At 40.9% G+C, this 16,777-nt stretch overlaps 3 protein-coding genes across 3 annotated transcripts; 1 reads left to right on the top strand and 2 right to left on the bottom strand.

Annotated features, from left to right (window-relative positions):
- Positions 1-635: 635 nt before the first annotated feature.
- pdap1b (pdgfa associated protein 1b) lies at positions 636-4,643 on the bottom strand. The gene is made up of 6 exons (XM_067615654.1): positions 4,487-4,643; positions 4,075-4,166; positions 2,336-2,425; positions 1,945-2,066; positions 1,355-1,506; positions 636-1,105 (listed from the first exon to the last, which is right to left on the bottom strand). Exons 1-6 carry the CDS (start codon positions 4,497-4,499, stop codon positions 1,041-1,043), a joined length of 534 nt encoding a protein of 177 aa, XP_067471755.1. The 5' UTR covers positions 4,500-4,643; the 3' UTR covers positions 636-1,040.
- A 411-nt stretch (positions 4,644-5,054) lies between these two features.
- bud31 (BUD31 homolog) lies at positions 5,055-8,341 on the top strand. Its single transcript, XM_067615656.1, has 4 exons — positions 5,055-5,251; positions 6,632-6,754; positions 7,251-7,417; positions 7,792-8,341. The coding sequence occupies exons 1-4, from the start codon at positions 5,158-5,160 to the stop codon at positions 7,840-7,842; spliced, it is 435 nt and encodes a 144-aa protein (XP_067471757.1). The 5' UTR covers positions 5,055-5,157; the 3' UTR covers positions 7,843-8,341.
- Positions 8,342-9,413: 1,072 nt separating this feature from the next.
- smcr8a (Smith-Magenis syndrome chromosome region, candidate 8a) lies at positions 9,414-16,709 on the bottom strand. Its single transcript, XM_067570252.1, has 3 exons — positions 15,342-16,709; positions 13,379-15,160; positions 9,414-12,178 (listed from the first exon to the last, which is right to left on the bottom strand). The coding sequence occupies exons 1-3, from the start codon at positions 15,941-15,943 to the stop codon at positions 11,719-11,721; spliced, it is 2,844 nt and encodes a 947-aa protein (XP_067426353.1). The 5' UTR covers positions 15,944-16,709; the 3' UTR covers positions 9,414-11,718.
- Positions 16,710-16,777: the final 68 nt, after the last annotated feature.

Below are 16,777 nucleotides of genomic sequence, written 5' to 3' on the forward strand. Positions count from 1 at the left end.
TTATCACAATTACATTAAAATAAAGTATCTGCATGATAAAGACATTTACAGTATATGGATATTATTCATAAAGGTCTTAAGTCAAAGAAAGATATAGTGAACATTTGAAGTGAGCATCATGTGTAGAAGTCTTTTAAAATGTTTTTATATTTCTGTTTCTGCTTTTCCACAATACAGAATTCAGTGGTCGACTGAATCCACTGATTCAACATTTCATTAAAATATGTACTATTATTTTAATTTCTCTTTTCTAGGTTTTGTCATGAACTGTCTTTCAAACTCAGCAGAATTTGTGTATTTCACCACTCTAATAATGTGATAATATTAATAATGTTTTAGTTGATAGAATTCTGCTTAATCTGCTTAAATCTTTAAATTTTTTAAATTTCCGTTTTATTGATTCATGTAAGTGTTCAATTATGTTTTGTATACTGATGAATTTTATCCACCTAAACACTGTTTCAAAGCCTTCTCTACTCTGCCAAACATCTACTTAGACTTAAAAACAACACGTCTGCTGTATTGATTCATCCCATTTTCATGTCAGTGAACCCAACATGGACATCTGAGGTTGGGAAAGCCTGCTCTAAACCAATCACAGAGGAGTAAACCTAATAAAGAAATGAGCAGACACATTTTATGGGTTTCATCATATTCATCTGAAATATTTTCATGACTCAGTTATATACAATGTAAGATCCCAAAAAAACTTAGTGGCAAAGCTCAGTTAGCAAAGTTGCAATTGTACAATGATAAGTAAACCATAATTAATATCATGTACAAGCTCATAGGTTAGAAGGGTTGATTCCGAGTGTACGTGATGACCGATGTGTTCTCGATTGTAGCTTTCCTTCCTGGAGGGATCGATATCGTCATTATTCCATGCTCCTCTCCTCTGGTGTCTCCTCAACCATTTCCCAAATGGTAATATGTTACAATAAAGTGAAATACTCTTCATAGCTCTTCCTTTAAAAATAGTCAAATATATATATTGCGCCAGTCCATAAACATGTGAAAATGGCTCTGATAAATATTCTGCATCATTTTAGTGAGAGGGAGTTCATTCCTCTAGCTGCTGCTGCCGCTGCTTCTTTTGCATCTTTTGCTGTGAGAAAATAAAACATACCGACAGTCAGCTTAATACAGAAGCATGCTACATTCAAGAAATAAAAAATAAAAAAATGGAGACTTTATCTCATCATTATGATTTATGAATCTCATAATTACAAGATCTGGATGTAAAAATGACAAGATATGTATCTCGTAGTGTTTGACTGGCTTAGGGTAGTAAATATTTATCATCAGTGTATGATAATCACCGTATTAGATGTTTAGTCCAGCTCAATCAGTTTACCTTTTTTCTCTTCTTCTTTCTTTCTTGCCGCCTCCTCTCTCTGTTTCCTGATGATGGCGAGGCGAGCGAGGTCCGCTTTGGCCTGGTCCGTCTTCCCTGCCAAGTGCATCTTCATGTAGCGCTCCTTCGCTTTCTGTTTCTCGATCTCCTCTCTGTGTAGCGGTGTGTGTGTGTGTCAAGGTGGAGAAAGTGACATAAAGAAAGTCATTTTAAACCTTTTTTGACTGCAATTACAGAAGCGTAACATCACTGAGAATTTATAAGCGGAAGACAGAAAAAAAAATTTGACACTTTAGATATGAGTCATGCTAATGTGTTAACTGTAACATGCAGGGCGGTGTCAGGGTTTGACACTGCACCATCACACTTATATACTACAGTGCACAAAATACACTAGAAATATGCTTTTTGAAACTTCTAGCAGTTAACTGTATTTAAGTAATGACTTAAGTACAGTGTAGATATAATAAACACAGAAAGGATAAATCTGCACCTTAAAATGTGGACATTAACTTTTTTACAATAAAAAAAATGTCATATCATACAAATTCTATCATTCAATTTTTAAAAATTTGAGACAAAACACACACCTTTCTCTCCTTGATAGCTGCTTGGGCTCATCTAGCTCGATGTGCATCACCTTCTTGGATTTCTGAACCACTCTGTTGGGGTTCTCGATTTCAATCAAGCCCTCCACACCTGCTCTCCTCCTCTGCAAACACATCGCAACAGCTCAGACAGCATGAAGTGAATTCTTGAAATGTAGCAAGCACTGAAATGACAACACGACTATGTTCATAAGAAACTATTGAGCAGACAGCAGCAGTCCTGGATTAATGTGAATATGTTCATAGTAGGAGTAAGCAAAAATAATACAAAAAGTAAGTAAACTTAATTTCTATAGAACCTTAAGCTACAACGTGCTTCACATGTACACATATAATACTGAGAGGTGATTGGATAGATTTAGTGTGGTGATACCTGGGAACCTTCATCATCGCTGTCTTCTGATCCTGATGCCGGTAGCTTCTCTTCTGACATGTCAGTCTGAGCTGCACCCTCCTCCTCGTCCTGAAACACACAGACGACATTAACAAACAAAGGCATCAAGTCAAACACCTGCAGAGACAACAGAGGATACATACAACACGTGTGTAAGCAGGTTTTTGATCCATCTGGACATACAGCACATGCCTTCTCCCTGCCTTTTAGTGTGGCTGTTCGTAACATCTGTAAACACAGCAGCATGTTGTATGAACTACAATGTTTGAAGCATAATTTGGTCTTTACAAACTTCGGTCAGGAGTTAGAAACACGGGGTGGGTGGGAGGGGTCCTATGAAAAAATGTTGGTGTGTCCTGGATTTTTGGAGCCAATAATCAGAGCTAAGACTCTGCTTTGGATTTTGACCACCCAACTTTATGGAAGTTGGACTGGACCTTTAGTGAAAACCTGCCCTCTCTCGACGCTGTGTGGTAAATGATTGGACAGCCTTTGGATTACACTCTCCACCAACTTTTTTCCAAACTTAATTCAACAAATCGCATATTGCAAAACAACATACAACTTAAAACCAGAGGACACAGACATGACATGAATAACAGATCAATAATACATATAAGTAGATAAAATGAGCAAAGGGAGAAGCATAAATTAATAAATAGTAAAAAAAAAAAAAAAAAAATTAAATAAACATATCAACACAGATCTTTCAGAAGCATTTCTTTGGAAAAATTAATAGAGTCAGCACAATTTTAAAAACAAGCAGGAGGGGCCCAAACCTACTGAATCTACATTTATGTATGTAAAATTTAGAAAAAAAAGAAAATAAGATTTATCTAAAAATATTTTTCATTTTCCTTTTGAAAATCAAAAACATCAACGAAAACATCTTTAAAAGAAAAACAAAAGCCATTAAAAAATACATGTAAATATAGTTGAACAGATGCACAGCTGTTTCAGGTCTCAATGTCCTTTTTATATTTAAGAAAAAAATGATCAACTGGGTAGAATTGATGGATCAGTCTGAAAGTGACTTCTCTCCCTTTATTAGTGAGAAGATATTTGAAGGATAAAGTCCAGACTTTCCTCTAAGGAATATTTCCCACAACACCATCCCAGTATGAAACTACAGCAGGAACTGTTACAATATCACCTTAAAAAAAAGAGCTCTTATCTTCTTATTGTTGCAACACCACGCTGAAAAACTGATTTTACCTACTGCAGTTTCACAAGGATCAGAGGAGAAACAACAGGAACATTAAAGTCAGTGTTTCTAAGCAACATAACTACTCCAGAGGGAATGGCATCTAAAATGATTTATTATTGGAATAACATAAGCTGCAAGAAACTCTGTTTCTCTCTGTTGTTTAGTTAAATAGCTGACCATTCAGCTTAAAGATCCCCTCCTGGCAAGTTTTAAGATGTAGGCTATATAAAATACTCTACTTTGAATATTAATTTGTGTCTGATATGGTTTTTCCACACAAAAAATGATCTAGTTAAAATCCTTAAAATGGCATCTGAAAGCAATTATCCAAGAATATAGACTTGCTTTTGTGAAGTTTGGTCCAAATGAAACTGAAAGTGTGTGGAGAGAAAAAATAAGTTTAAAGATGAAACACCAAGAGAGTAACATTTGCTTGTGGAAGTTGGGATTGTTTGATGGGGATTTTTTCTTTTTTCCTTTCTTTTTTGGAGATGTCGTACTTTCCACCAACCTTTTTCCTCTCCTTCTCTGCCTTCATCTGAGCGTCTATCTCCTCGGGGCTTGTGTACGTCCGCATGCGACCCTTGTGGCCACCTTTCTTGCCTGCAGCGATGACCATAATGAAAAAAAAATGTCATCACACACACACACACACACACACACACACACACACACACATAGAGATTTGTATAACGCATATATGGACAGCAGGAGTGAATAACAGCGAGCAGACAGGCGTCCAAAAGAAGCAGATGAGATTATAAAGATGCTATCAGTGCTTGTTTTCATATTTAAACACAACTAAAAGCACAGACATGTAAGTTAGGAAACCACCTTTGTATCGCTGCCTGCTGTAAGGCTGAATAACAGAGGCACAAAACATAATTTCAACATACAGTAGCAGGTTGTACGATCATTCTTACCTCCTTTGGGCATTTTGACACACGAAAAACCTTATTAAAACCTCCCTAACAACTAAATCGTAACAGAAAACATCAGCGCTCGGGCAGTAGCACGAACTGACAGCTGGCTAAACTCACAGTAGTGAAGAGCAGCACAATATTATTCTAAGTAGGCGCTGTTCAAAGATTTGCCTGTGAACAAATATTTAATATAGACGATATTCCAAGCATTTAGCAAATATATCTGCCACTATAATTTAATTGTGTATTTACTTCTTCATAAAATGCTTACTTATTCCCCTTGATAACGTGACTTATAAAATACAATACACCTATCATGGTGTTTATCGTAAGGCAAGTTACTAGTCTTCTAAAGTGATGCAATATGCCAGAAACGACAGAAAGACATCTACCTTAATTTTCTCTCGGTAAACATCTCTACACTGACCTGAATACGTGCTTATATAAACGTGTACATTGTGTTAATCTGAGAAGAGATTTAACAGGTTATAAAATGCTGACAAATGTGTATTAAGTTTATTTCATGAAGTGACGTCATGCGAGAGACGAGAAGGTGAAATGGGACCCCATCCATGTGACGTCAAAATTGAAGGACAAAGACGCGGATTTCGCTCAATCAAAACCAAAACACCAGGAGCTTTTGTTCTACTTTTGTACAAAAACAGACCAAAATGCCCAAAGTAAAGAGGAGTCGGAAGCCACCTCCAGACGGCTGGGAGCTCATTGAGCCCACTTTGGACGAGCTGGATCAGAAAATGAGAGAAGGTGAGCCGGTAGACGATGATTGTCGCGATGCTCCTGCAAACGCTGCGTGTTGGACACCTGTAACATTTCAGCCTTCACTGCGTGTTTCCTTAAACAGATGGGGTTTTTTTACACAAACGGGACATTGTTGGGTGGTGCACGTAAAACGGGGCTTTTTGGCGTTTTGGAAATATTGTCCCCCCCAAAAAAAACCAATTACACGGTTCCTTTAAAGCAAAGTTTAAATATACAGAAATACAACAACCAAAACAACATGAACAACAAATGAAGCACACACACACACACACACACACACACACACACATATATATATGTTGACCTAGATCATCTTTGGGGACATTACATAGTTTTACATTTATTTCCTGGAGACTTTCCCTTACCCTAACCTTAACCATTGACCCAAAAAACAACTTTTTCCAAAGAGTAGCCTACGACAGACAGACAGACACACACACACACACTTTTGTCTGTGTTGCTGTATTATGTCATAAAGTATGTGGCTGCATAGTGTTTGTTCTCAGTCAGAGTTCCTCTTAGGGGAAGTGTTGTTACTATCACTATATATAATAAAATTGCAGCTGCAACTAACTATTATTTTCATTACTGATTAATCTGCCAGTTATTTTCACAAAGTAGTTAAAATGTTCGTTATAATTCCCCAGAATCAATGGTCTTTAAATGTCTTATTTTGTCCACACAAATGTTGAAAACTCAGATATTCAGTTTACTATCCTGTATGACTAAGAAAAGCATTAAATCTGCACATTTTAGAAGTTAAAAAACAGGGTTTTTTTGTTTAATTTATTAAAATGTTAAATTTACTTAAAAATTGACTAAAACAATTATTCGATTATCAAAATGGTTGCTGGTCAATTTCTAGTTGATTGACCAGTTGTTGCAGGTCTGAATACAATTTATATTTTTTAGACAGTATCGTGCTTTCAACTTTGTGGCAACAGTTTGGGGAAGGACTGTTTCTGTTTCAACATGACAGTGCCCCTGTGCACAAAGCCAGGACTATAATGAAATGGGTGTCTGAGTTTGGTGTGGAGGAACTTGACTGACCTGCACAGAGCCCTTACATCAATCTCATCTAACACCTTTGAGAGGAACTGGAACGCCGGCTGTGAGTCAGGTTTTATAACCCAGCAAGTGCCTGACCTCTCTAATGCTCTCATGGCTGGATCCCTCCAGCCAGGTCCCAGAATGTTTTGGAAAAAAGAGTGGGGGGCTGTTATAGCAATAGATTAGTGGTTTTGTAATGAAATGTACTTTATTTTTGAGGCATCATATCCGATGTGACATCCCTTGTTGACATTACTCACACCTTTTTGATTTTCTTTTCTTTTCTAACTTTCTTGTTTTTCCTCTCTGTCCCAGCTGAAACAGAGCCTCATGAGGGGAAACGAAAGGTGGAGTCCCTCTGGCCAATTTTCAGGCTGCATCATCAGCGGAGTCGATACATCTACGACCTCTTCTACAAAAGGAAAGCTATCAGCAGAGGTAGACACGGTTTGAATGTTTCCCATTTCCCCTTTGTTCTTTCCCTGCTTCCTCTTTCTTCTTCTCTTTTCAGCATTGTATATAATTCTTCCTTTTAATTCAACATGACATATTTGGTAACGGAGGGAACTTTGGTAACTTGACTAAAACAAAGTTCTGTGGGTTTGAGTAACACTTAATCTGTACAAGAGTTTCTAAGGACTCACCAAGGAGTCTCTGACATTAAACTTTATTATATTTTGGGCTATTGGATGCCATCTTTCCTAATTTCCCCATGTGTTAGTAAAAATTGCTTAAGAATTTAACATTTTCCAAGTCCCTAACACTTTAAGATGTTTGTTGTGTTTGGGTTTTTTTTTTCTCCCTTGCAAAAAGCATTTTCCCTATTGTTGTTTTTTTGTATTTGCACGTGACCAGACATATGAAACCCATTTGTAGCTCTACTCTGTGTACTAGACACCAAACCAGTGTTGTCTTTCTGTGTGTGTCCTGGCAGAGCTGTATGAGTACTGTATAAAGGAGGGCTATGCAGACAAGAACTTGATTGCCAAGTGGAAGAAGCAGGGCTACGAGAACCTGTGCTGCCTGCGTTGCATCCAAACAAGAGACACCAACTTCGGAACCAACTGCATCTGCAGAGTCCCCAAGAGCAAGCTGGAAGTCGTAAGTCTGACAGAATTTCAATGATTCTCACTAAAGTCATCTGTTTTTAATCATTTTAAAAATAATCCCATTGTTCTTTTTAAAACGTATAAATATGTGTTAAAGCTTTAGGTTGCCTCTCGATGTCTGTGCAGACTTTTATTTTTAGTTTATTTGTTTATTTGTATATTTATAGGGGACAGTGCATATTACTCAACATTGACCTTTTCACAACACCATATGTTGTGTTGTTGTTGTATTTTAAGACACAGGATACATCATAAAGCAAAGAATTATGATGAAGTTATCCACTTACCTCACCACATGGTAACATTTATAGTAAAATGTTCACCTGTGGTCTAAATCTGACTGTTTCTTCTTCTTCTCTTCTTCAGGGACGGATCATTGAATGCACCCACTGTGGATGCAGAGGATGTTCTGGCTAAGTGCAGTTTTTGGACATCCGGTCTATTTTCTGTTGGACATCGGGACTCACCCAGCTTCCCTCTGTGTACTCTCACAACCATAATGCAACATTGTCTTTATTTCAGCACTGATTTCTTCCCAATCATCCTCAGCTGCCTTTTATAGGGGTCAGTATTTAGTACTGCTCTACTTTTCAACACAGGGGAGCAAGGGATTATACATCGAGAGGGTCCATATTGTACTAATTACATTTGTTTTCCATGTCTGTTGTTTTTTTTAATACCTAAGTCAATCCCTAATCTCCAAAAACTCAGTTTAGGATGTTTAGGTTAGATGTTTCTGGATTAGGCCCATCATTACAGCTGTGAAGGGTATTTTCAATTCTGATGTATTTCATTTTATTTAAAGAGAACTGGGAGGGGAAGTTTTTTGTCTTTAAAATGTCATTGCTTCAAACCTGAAAACTTTTTTTCTTTATCATTGTTCATGTGTGATTTTAAATAAAATTGCTCTGATTTACTTGTTCTCTTTTGCTGTTTTTAAAGTGTAAAGCCCAACTTAGAATTTAGTTTTACCATTCTTCATCTCGAAGCATATCTCATCTTATGAATTTAAAAAGCTTTAGAGGTGCACTGTTACATTCCTCTGTTTCCTGAAGTATCACTAAAAGGTTGAATATGCTTATATTTCTCTCTCTGAACTTCTGTTTTGATCCTTTTGACTTCTACACAATACAGATACTGAGATGTTCAGTTTCTTATCATTAAAGTGAGATTTAGGTGTTTGAGGACAAGGCCAACATAATTATACATCTGCATTTTGACTAAAATATCTGTTTTTTATGTCTGACCTATGACCATGACTACAAAAAGCAAAATCTCAAGAGCAAACACCAATGAATATCATAGTTCAGTATTCCCAAATTAAAACATTTCACTTTACCATAAATAACATGGTTTTCTACAGATGTTTTAAAAAACAGTCCATCCGTCTCTTTGACCTTGTTTCCAGGTTGTTTTACTCTTGTGGACACTACAATACAGAGAAAATATATCTCACATAACATATAGTGACACTGTTGCCAAAACCACGGCAGCTGTTAAAGACAGGAATAAGTATAAGATTATAGGAATAAAGGGGTTTTTCTTCCATAAAACTGTTTTCACAAGGGGGAATTCTTCAAATGGTGTTTTATCATCTCATCTGAGGCACGACATTACAGATTATCTTTACTCAGGTGTCTACTTCCAGCTGTTAAATGTCAAGACTCAACATGACAGTGTTGGTGCAAATGTTTGTCTTTCATTTACTGAAACTTTTTCTTCCGTCGCCACCTTTCATTCTGCTGCTCCAGCAGGGCAATTAAACGTCTTCGCAGATGAGCATTTATTATTCATGACACCTCAAACGCTTGCACATTTGTCACCGCTAAAGCGAGTTACACAGACACAAGCCTGGTGGAGTACTGATGTTTAATGATGATCTGTAGCCTGCACTGGTCTGCTCCTCCAGCATCTGCGTTATCAACACAACAGATACTCTCAGCTACAGGAACTGCTGTGTGAACCAGGCATCAACGCAGAAAATGACATGGATTCAAATAATTTAATGAAATAAATGAATATCAGCAACATTACATAAAAGCATTGAGACATTCACAACGTGCTCTATTAAAAAAATCACCGGTAACGCCCCCCCTCATGATGACATACAAAAGGTGCGCAAACAGACATGATATGGCAACATAAGGACACTGAGTGACAACATATTAAGCACACTGTGGTATGGCTTATTCAGATTACATTCACCTTTTTGCATTAGAGGGACTATAGCTGATAAAACAACTGCTGCAACATCTGAGCAGAAAAAATATGTTATTTAAGCAATAAAAAAAAGACATCACATGCAGCAAAAAAAAGCACTAAACTGAAATAATACATTAGGTGTGATTGAAAGGTGAGGTTGCTCTTAATAATTAAAAGAATTTGCCTGATTCAAGTCAGTGCAGTGACATAAATATGCCTTAAAACCTAAATCTGCCTTGTTCATAGTGTGACCTTTCAGATCCAAACTCTGACCATGTAGTCACAAGATACAGTTACCATCCTAGATACATTATTACAGCTGCATCACTGACGCCACACAATTAGGAACAGTAAAATCTAAAATACTATCAGTGATGCTTCTTCAGTGTTGTTTCACTGGCCGATTTAAACATAATGATTTCCTACTTGTGCAGCTTTCCGTCATCCTCCAATCAGAAAATCCGGGTGTTGTCAGCATATTGATCATAATTTAAATTTTTGTACCAAAGCAATAAATACACAACAGTTGATTTTTGTTCATAGCACAGATCCAACAAAGGCTCGTTGAGAAGGCAACTGTCCTCAATCAGGTGTTAACGTTTTGTTTTTGATGGCACAGGAAATTAATGTTTCACATAATAAAAATCTATACAAACAAAACATCACCGTCTCAGCAACATCTCCTCAAACTGTTCAGCATCTTGTCCAAATATAACAAAACAGAAATATTATCAATACGATAATTCAACCTGGCACAAGACAGTCTCATGCTGACACCACAACACTCTCACACAACTTTTAAGACAACAGTGAAATTCAATACATTTAGGTTAAGTAGCTTTAAAATTCTCCTGACTGTGTAATGTCATATGCATGAAAATGCCCACCAGTAGATAATATGGGCGGGTTTTGGCAGCTGCTGGCCCTTCATGGGTGAGTATGTGCGTGGTGACGTTATTCTTCTGGACATGCAATTATCACGCGGAGCTGACTGGATCTAATTCACACAGCGAATACACTTCTCTTCATGCATCACAACCTGAAACAGCCTCTGGGAATGTTTACTCCATGCTCCCAAACATCAAATCTACTCAGTTAAAATCCAACATTGCGTCTCTATTTTGAACAAAAATGGACATTCATGGTTACTGCAGGAATGTGCGTTCAAGAATTCATTCACACAGCGAGAGAGAGAAAGTAATGTATGAAAGAGGAAACTGAAAGTGTTGGTGAGTGAAAAATAAAATAAAAAAAGGAAAGGCTTCAGAGAGGTTTTGTCCTTTGGAAGTTATGTGGTTCCTTTTAGTTTTCAAAGAGACGCATGTCACAAAACCAGCTGTAACAAGCCTACATGGTGCTAATAATGTGTCACGGACAGATTCAGAGGGACGTCTGTTCTCCACAGGCGGAAAATGTCAGCATATGCAAGTTTGTTACAGCAATCCTGAAAAACATGTCTACATATAGTTCAGATGATTCTGCATCAGAGCTGATAAAACTGCTCAGTGATTGGTGAGTGTTGACACAAAGCTGTGTTTAACCTGTTAGCAGGCTGGCCGAGGTTGGACCAGTACTTACAACACACAGACAGCGTCTGATGGATTGAGTTTTGTAAGATTAATTAAAAAAGAAAGGAAAAATATGAAAAAAAACATGTGTGTGAGGGCAGACTGACCTCTTTAAAACAAGCCAGCAGGAGTACCATTAATTTCCATGGAAGGGAAAAACACACAAATGGCTCAATAAGTAGAGCCGACCTTCATCTGCTCTGTCAACATTATATATATGTGTGTGTGCATGTTAGTGTGTGTGTGTGTGTGTCAACATGCTCTGAACCAAACACACGCAAGTAAACCACTCACGGACATTCACTTCTCACTCCGTCTCTTTTTTTTCCTGCACACAGAGGAAAGAGTGAGACCAGAGAAAAAACAGCAAGACAGAGAGATTACACAGATAAAACAATAACCAGTTTGCTCTGAAACTAAAATGATCTTAGACCTTATTGAGATCACCTTTGGTCCATTAAAGACCAAAGGGTCACAGATGATTCCTGCTAAAATGTGTGTGAATCCTCCTCCCAGTATAATATTAGATTTTGTATAAAACGCTGGTAGTGTAGTTAAAACTGAAACAAGGTGCTGCTGCACTGCTCCCATTGGCGGGCTGCAGGTACTGCTGAGTGATGAGCTGGCTGAGGTAGAGCAGTATGTGGCTGTCCTCCTCGCCCAGCCCCAGCTGCTCCTGCAGGAAGCAGCAGCGTCGGCCCTCCACGCCCTCTGGCCCCTCCGTGGAGCTCACCGGCAGGTGGAGGTGGTGGGTGAAGGTAAACAGGAAGGCCTTGGCTGCCAGGCGACAGAGCGTGCTCTGCACGTGAAGGAAGTAGGTGGAGCCACGGCGAATGTAGGTGCGGTGGTCGGCTATGTTGGCAAGAAGTTGGCCGCGATACGGCGGACAGCGCAAGGTCTTCTGGTCGGCATCCAGAATGGAGATGTAGCGACTGTAGCGGGACAGCGAGTAAAGCATGCTGGAACCCACAGGGGACGCCACTCTGTGGGGGACAGAGAGACAAATATTTGTTCATTTGTAAAGACAAAAACAAATAATTTCTTTAATCCCACCTCCACCATTATTGTTAACTACTACCCACCCAAGTCCGTACAAGAATGTAGGGCTGCAACTACAATTAATTTCTTTATCGATTAATCTGCAAATCTAAAACAGATGCTGATTAATTTCCTGTCAACTGACTAATCAATTAATCGACTTATCCTTGCAGCTCTACAAGAATGACCCTTTTTTCAGTTGATTCCATCAGTTTAGGAACAGTGACACTGGAGGTCTGAACCACAACATGCGAGTGAATGATGCTACATCATTGGTACAAAATCTGCACATTGTTCAACAGCCAAATTATTATATTCAGCAATTGTTTTGCAGAATTCTTACAGGAGTTTATATTGAAATGCTCACATATGGGAGTGTATATTTCTATAGACAGCAATATTTGTTACCATGTGGCTTTTAGTCATCATTGTACAACAACTAAATAATTAATATGTAAATATGTGGATTTGTCTGCTCAGATGTTCTACATTAAGAGGGTAGGGGTGTAAAGATGAATAATATATATACAATATGTAACAGTGGTGTCAGTATTCAGTATTCAGCATTCAGTATAGGTTGGCCTCCATTTGGCATCGAACAGTGTTGCATTTATAATATGAGGAAAACAACCAGATATTGTGACAGAAAGAGCAGACATTATCTGAGCTGAACAGCCACAGGACTGCACTGTTCAACAGGTTCTGAACAAAATACTTGGTGAATCATTCAAGACGTATCTACTGAATTGAAAATCAGAAAAGTCACAATCCCACTGGACCCCTCCTCCTGTGTCTCTCTCTCTCGCGCCTACAACTTTCCTCTCTACAGGTGAAATACTGTAATAATTCACAGCCCACTCATTTATAAAAAGAAAATGAGTAAAGATGAAAAAAAGAAAAGAAGGAAAAAGAAAAAGAAGGACATACGTGAAGGATGAATAGTTGGTTGTATGAGTCATCAGGGACTGAGTCATACCAGATGAGTAACAGGAGAGTATCGATAACAAAGGAGACTCTGTCATCAAACTCAATGTTCTAGTAAATCAATGTAAATAACTAATAATATTCTACGATGAGCCCTTCCTGTTAGCTTTGTATGCGAGTTTTGGTTAAATGCTTCAAATTAAATTGCAAATTGGAGATACCTTTGCAATCCAACAAGTTTCCACCTCTGCAGGTCAGTAAGGGTGAACGGGCAGGACAGCCAAGCTTGAACCCTCTCTCCGCACTTCCCAGGACCGGGCACAAAGAGGGCCAGAGCAGCAACCAGCCGGCGGACTCTCCCCTCATCTGCCCCGAGCACCACCAGGGTCCTGCCACTCAGCAGACACCACAGAGCTTGCATGGCAAACGGGTACTGTCGCACAAACCTCAAGGCTGCTTGTCCAGCCTTCTTCCTCTGACGCAGGGTCACCATCCCTCCGTAGCCGAGCGGTGAGGCGGCCCGATCAGACCCTGTAGAAGCACTCATGGTGCAGTCCGACCCGTCCTCTGCTGAGATGCGGGAAACTGCATCTCCCAGAAGCCCCACAGGCAGCTCCAGCCCAGCTGCGGGGCTTTCTGAACTCGGGGAACCCACAGTGTAGTCGTCCTGGAGTGGAAGCAGAGCCTGGGGCTCCTGGTTGACCACCAGGGTTTGAGAGAGGGGCTGTGGGTGGGAGCTTTGGCTCAGACGAGGTATCACCTCTGGTGCGGGAGCTTCATAAAGGAAACCCTCTTGGGCCATACAGCATGCTGTATCTAATGGAACCAACAGCTCAGACGCCTCCTCCGCTCCTCCCTCACACTCATCCTCCCTACTGGCCTCCGGCTCAGAGACCACCTCCAGCAAAGAGATGGGCATCTGGTCTCCTTCGTTGTCACCTTCATCATCTCTGGCAGCGGTCTCCATCTCCTCACTGCTGCTCTCCCTCTCTAGGTCAGTGTTGTGGTCTGGGTCCGGGATCAAATCAGAATCAGGATCTGGATCAGGATTTTCTGACTTCATACCAGCCAGATTCTGTTGCCTTTCTGATTGTCCCAGCTCGCTCTTGTCACTGCTAAAGCTGCCTTTGGTCTCCTCCGAGCTCTCCTGGGTCTCCAGAGTCTGGTCTGAGGGGGAGGACTCCAGATGGCTCTCCTCAAGCCCAAGCTCACTCTCCTGAGTATGGCTGGTCTCGGAGGCTGGGTCTAGAGGGTCCGGAGGCTCCAAAGAGTCGAGCTCTAAAGGCTCTGGTCCCAGCACGATAGGAGGCGGATTTAAGAGCGAGTAGTTGTCTACAGTATGGTTCACAGCACAGAATGGTCTTAGTGTTCTCCCTTCAACCTCATCATCATCACCGAGATCTTCCTCAAACAGGAAGTTGGTAACTCTCTGTTTCCTTCGTAGCGCCCTGTCCAGGCGGCGAGTGTGCAGGTAGCACAAGTCGCCCCGGAAACTCCTCTCTGTCTCCTTCAGGAGCTCCACGGTGGCATCATAGAAAGTCTCATCACACAGTTCTTGGAGGGTCTTCAGGCGCTTGTCAAAACACTTGGCGGACTTCGCTTTGATCAGCTGTGGCGTGTAGGACGGCCTGCGTTTAACGTTCTCATCCTCTTCCTTGTCCCCTCCTTCGTCACCTCCTCCATCGTCAGCCTGCCCTTCCTCCTTCTTCTCTCCTTTGTTGGTGTAACTGAAGGGGTTGGCAAGCTTGGCATATTTGTCTAACAGCGCCTCACACTCCCTCAAGCACTCGTTCATACACTTCTGGCAGGTGACAGCGTGAGGATCCCGGCGTGGGCGGTGAGGGTAGGAGCTGATCTGTCTCAGCAGGTCTCTGTGTTCATAGATGCTCTTTTCCACATTTGCAAGCTCGTTGGCCTTCTCCACAGCGTGAGCGGAGTACATGCGCTGAGGGCCCGCCTCTCGCTGCAGGCCCTCCTCCCTCTGCAGCACCGAGTGAGTGTACCTGAGGGAAAGAACACAGACTTATTGATGCAAATGTGTCAAGAGTTTGACAAAATAGAACATTTTCCACAAGAGGAGCATCAGAGTAACGGAGAAACATTACACAACATTACACATTACACACTGAAAACCTGCACTGTAAGACCAGGGCTGAGGTTAAATGGTCATATTGAAGTTCTTACTCCAGGTCTCGGAGCTTCCTCTGGAGTTCCTTGGCGAAGGCTCTTCGGTTTCCAGCCTTCAGACACTCAGAGGCCTGTGAGAAGCGGAGGGACAGCTCCTGAAACTGCAGCATGATTTTTCTCTCATCTGCTGAAACATACGCCATGCAGAACGGTCGCACAAAGCCCCTTGCCTCCAGGTCGTAAAGCGTAAGGTGATGGACGTAGGCGAACGCCCCCTCCTTTGAGTCACCGAGCACAACCCTGGAGTCCTCCACAAAACTGAGCCTTGGGTAGCCGCTGCCAGGTGGATGCCCCACGAAGGAGGCCTGGTAGTCCACTGACATGATCCGCAGGGAGAAGTAGTTGAGATCGAAGGTGCCGCAGATTTTCGGGTCATCGGGGATGGTGAGGAGAGGCTGAGGGCCCACCTGCTCAGAGAACTCAGAGATGAGGATGAAGTCTTTGGTGAACTTGGCATAGGAGGTTTTTGCCCAGGGGTTGGAGTCAGCCAGCGGGTAGAGGGGAACAGAGAACTCCTCAGGGAGAGCCCAGGGGTCGGGACTGGTCTGCCCATATTCGTCCTCTTTAGTGAAAGCCACCAGGTCAGGTGAGCCTATCATAGTGGTGTTGTTGAGCAAGGCATGAGACACACAACACACAGTGCAGCTCAACTAACGGTTACAAACCAGCTGTCAGAGCGCAGCGGCACAGAGTACAGTCAGATTGATCATTCTGCTCTCACATTGTCCAGCCAGAGAGGGTCCACAAAAAATCAAGATAAATTAAATTATTTAAAAAGGGGTCCCAGAGCATAGGGTGCCCAAATTTCAGCTGCACCCCTGCAAGAGCCAGTCCACAGAACAGGAGCGTTGATATTTGTCTGATAAAATAAAAATAGGCACCTCGGCAGAAATACAAGTCAGTGTCTCTGTTAACAAAAGCAATTATCTTGCGCCAGTCACAGGCTCCGAGCAGGCATCAGACCATTCAAGCTGTGCACAGAGTCAAAATACAAAGCAGCGTCCTTCTCCTCCTCATGTCTTCATGCGTCGTGTCCATCACGTCATTGTGTTTTCGGCTCTAATGCGGCGCGTCGGAGCGACAGAAACACCGCTAACAGACACAAGCTCAGATTTAATTTTCACATTCAGAGACAGACGCCATGTTTACCCAGCTGGTTGTAGTCTTGTCAGGTGACCAAACCCACCTCCCATCTGGAGAAAATCCACCCTGAAACAGGAAATTTCTTATTTTTTCTTATCTTTTGTCTATGATGACTGTAAGTAAAGCTAAGTTATTACAGAGTGTGAAAAGGTTTCAACAGTTCACATTTTAAAGTGTAAATGACTACAAATCCTTCAGTTATTTCATAGAAAGTGAAACTCTTTGACTCATAGTTATGTCTTAAAATCAATATTACATACTATTCAAACTAAATAAACAATAACCATTAA

Source organism: Thunnus thynnus, chromosome 17 (assembly GCF_963924715.1).
Source record: "Thunnus thynnus chromosome 17, fThuThy2.1, whole genome shotgun sequence".
NCBI lineage: Eukaryota > Metazoa > Chordata > Actinopteri > Scombriformes > Scombridae > Thunnus > Thunnus thynnus.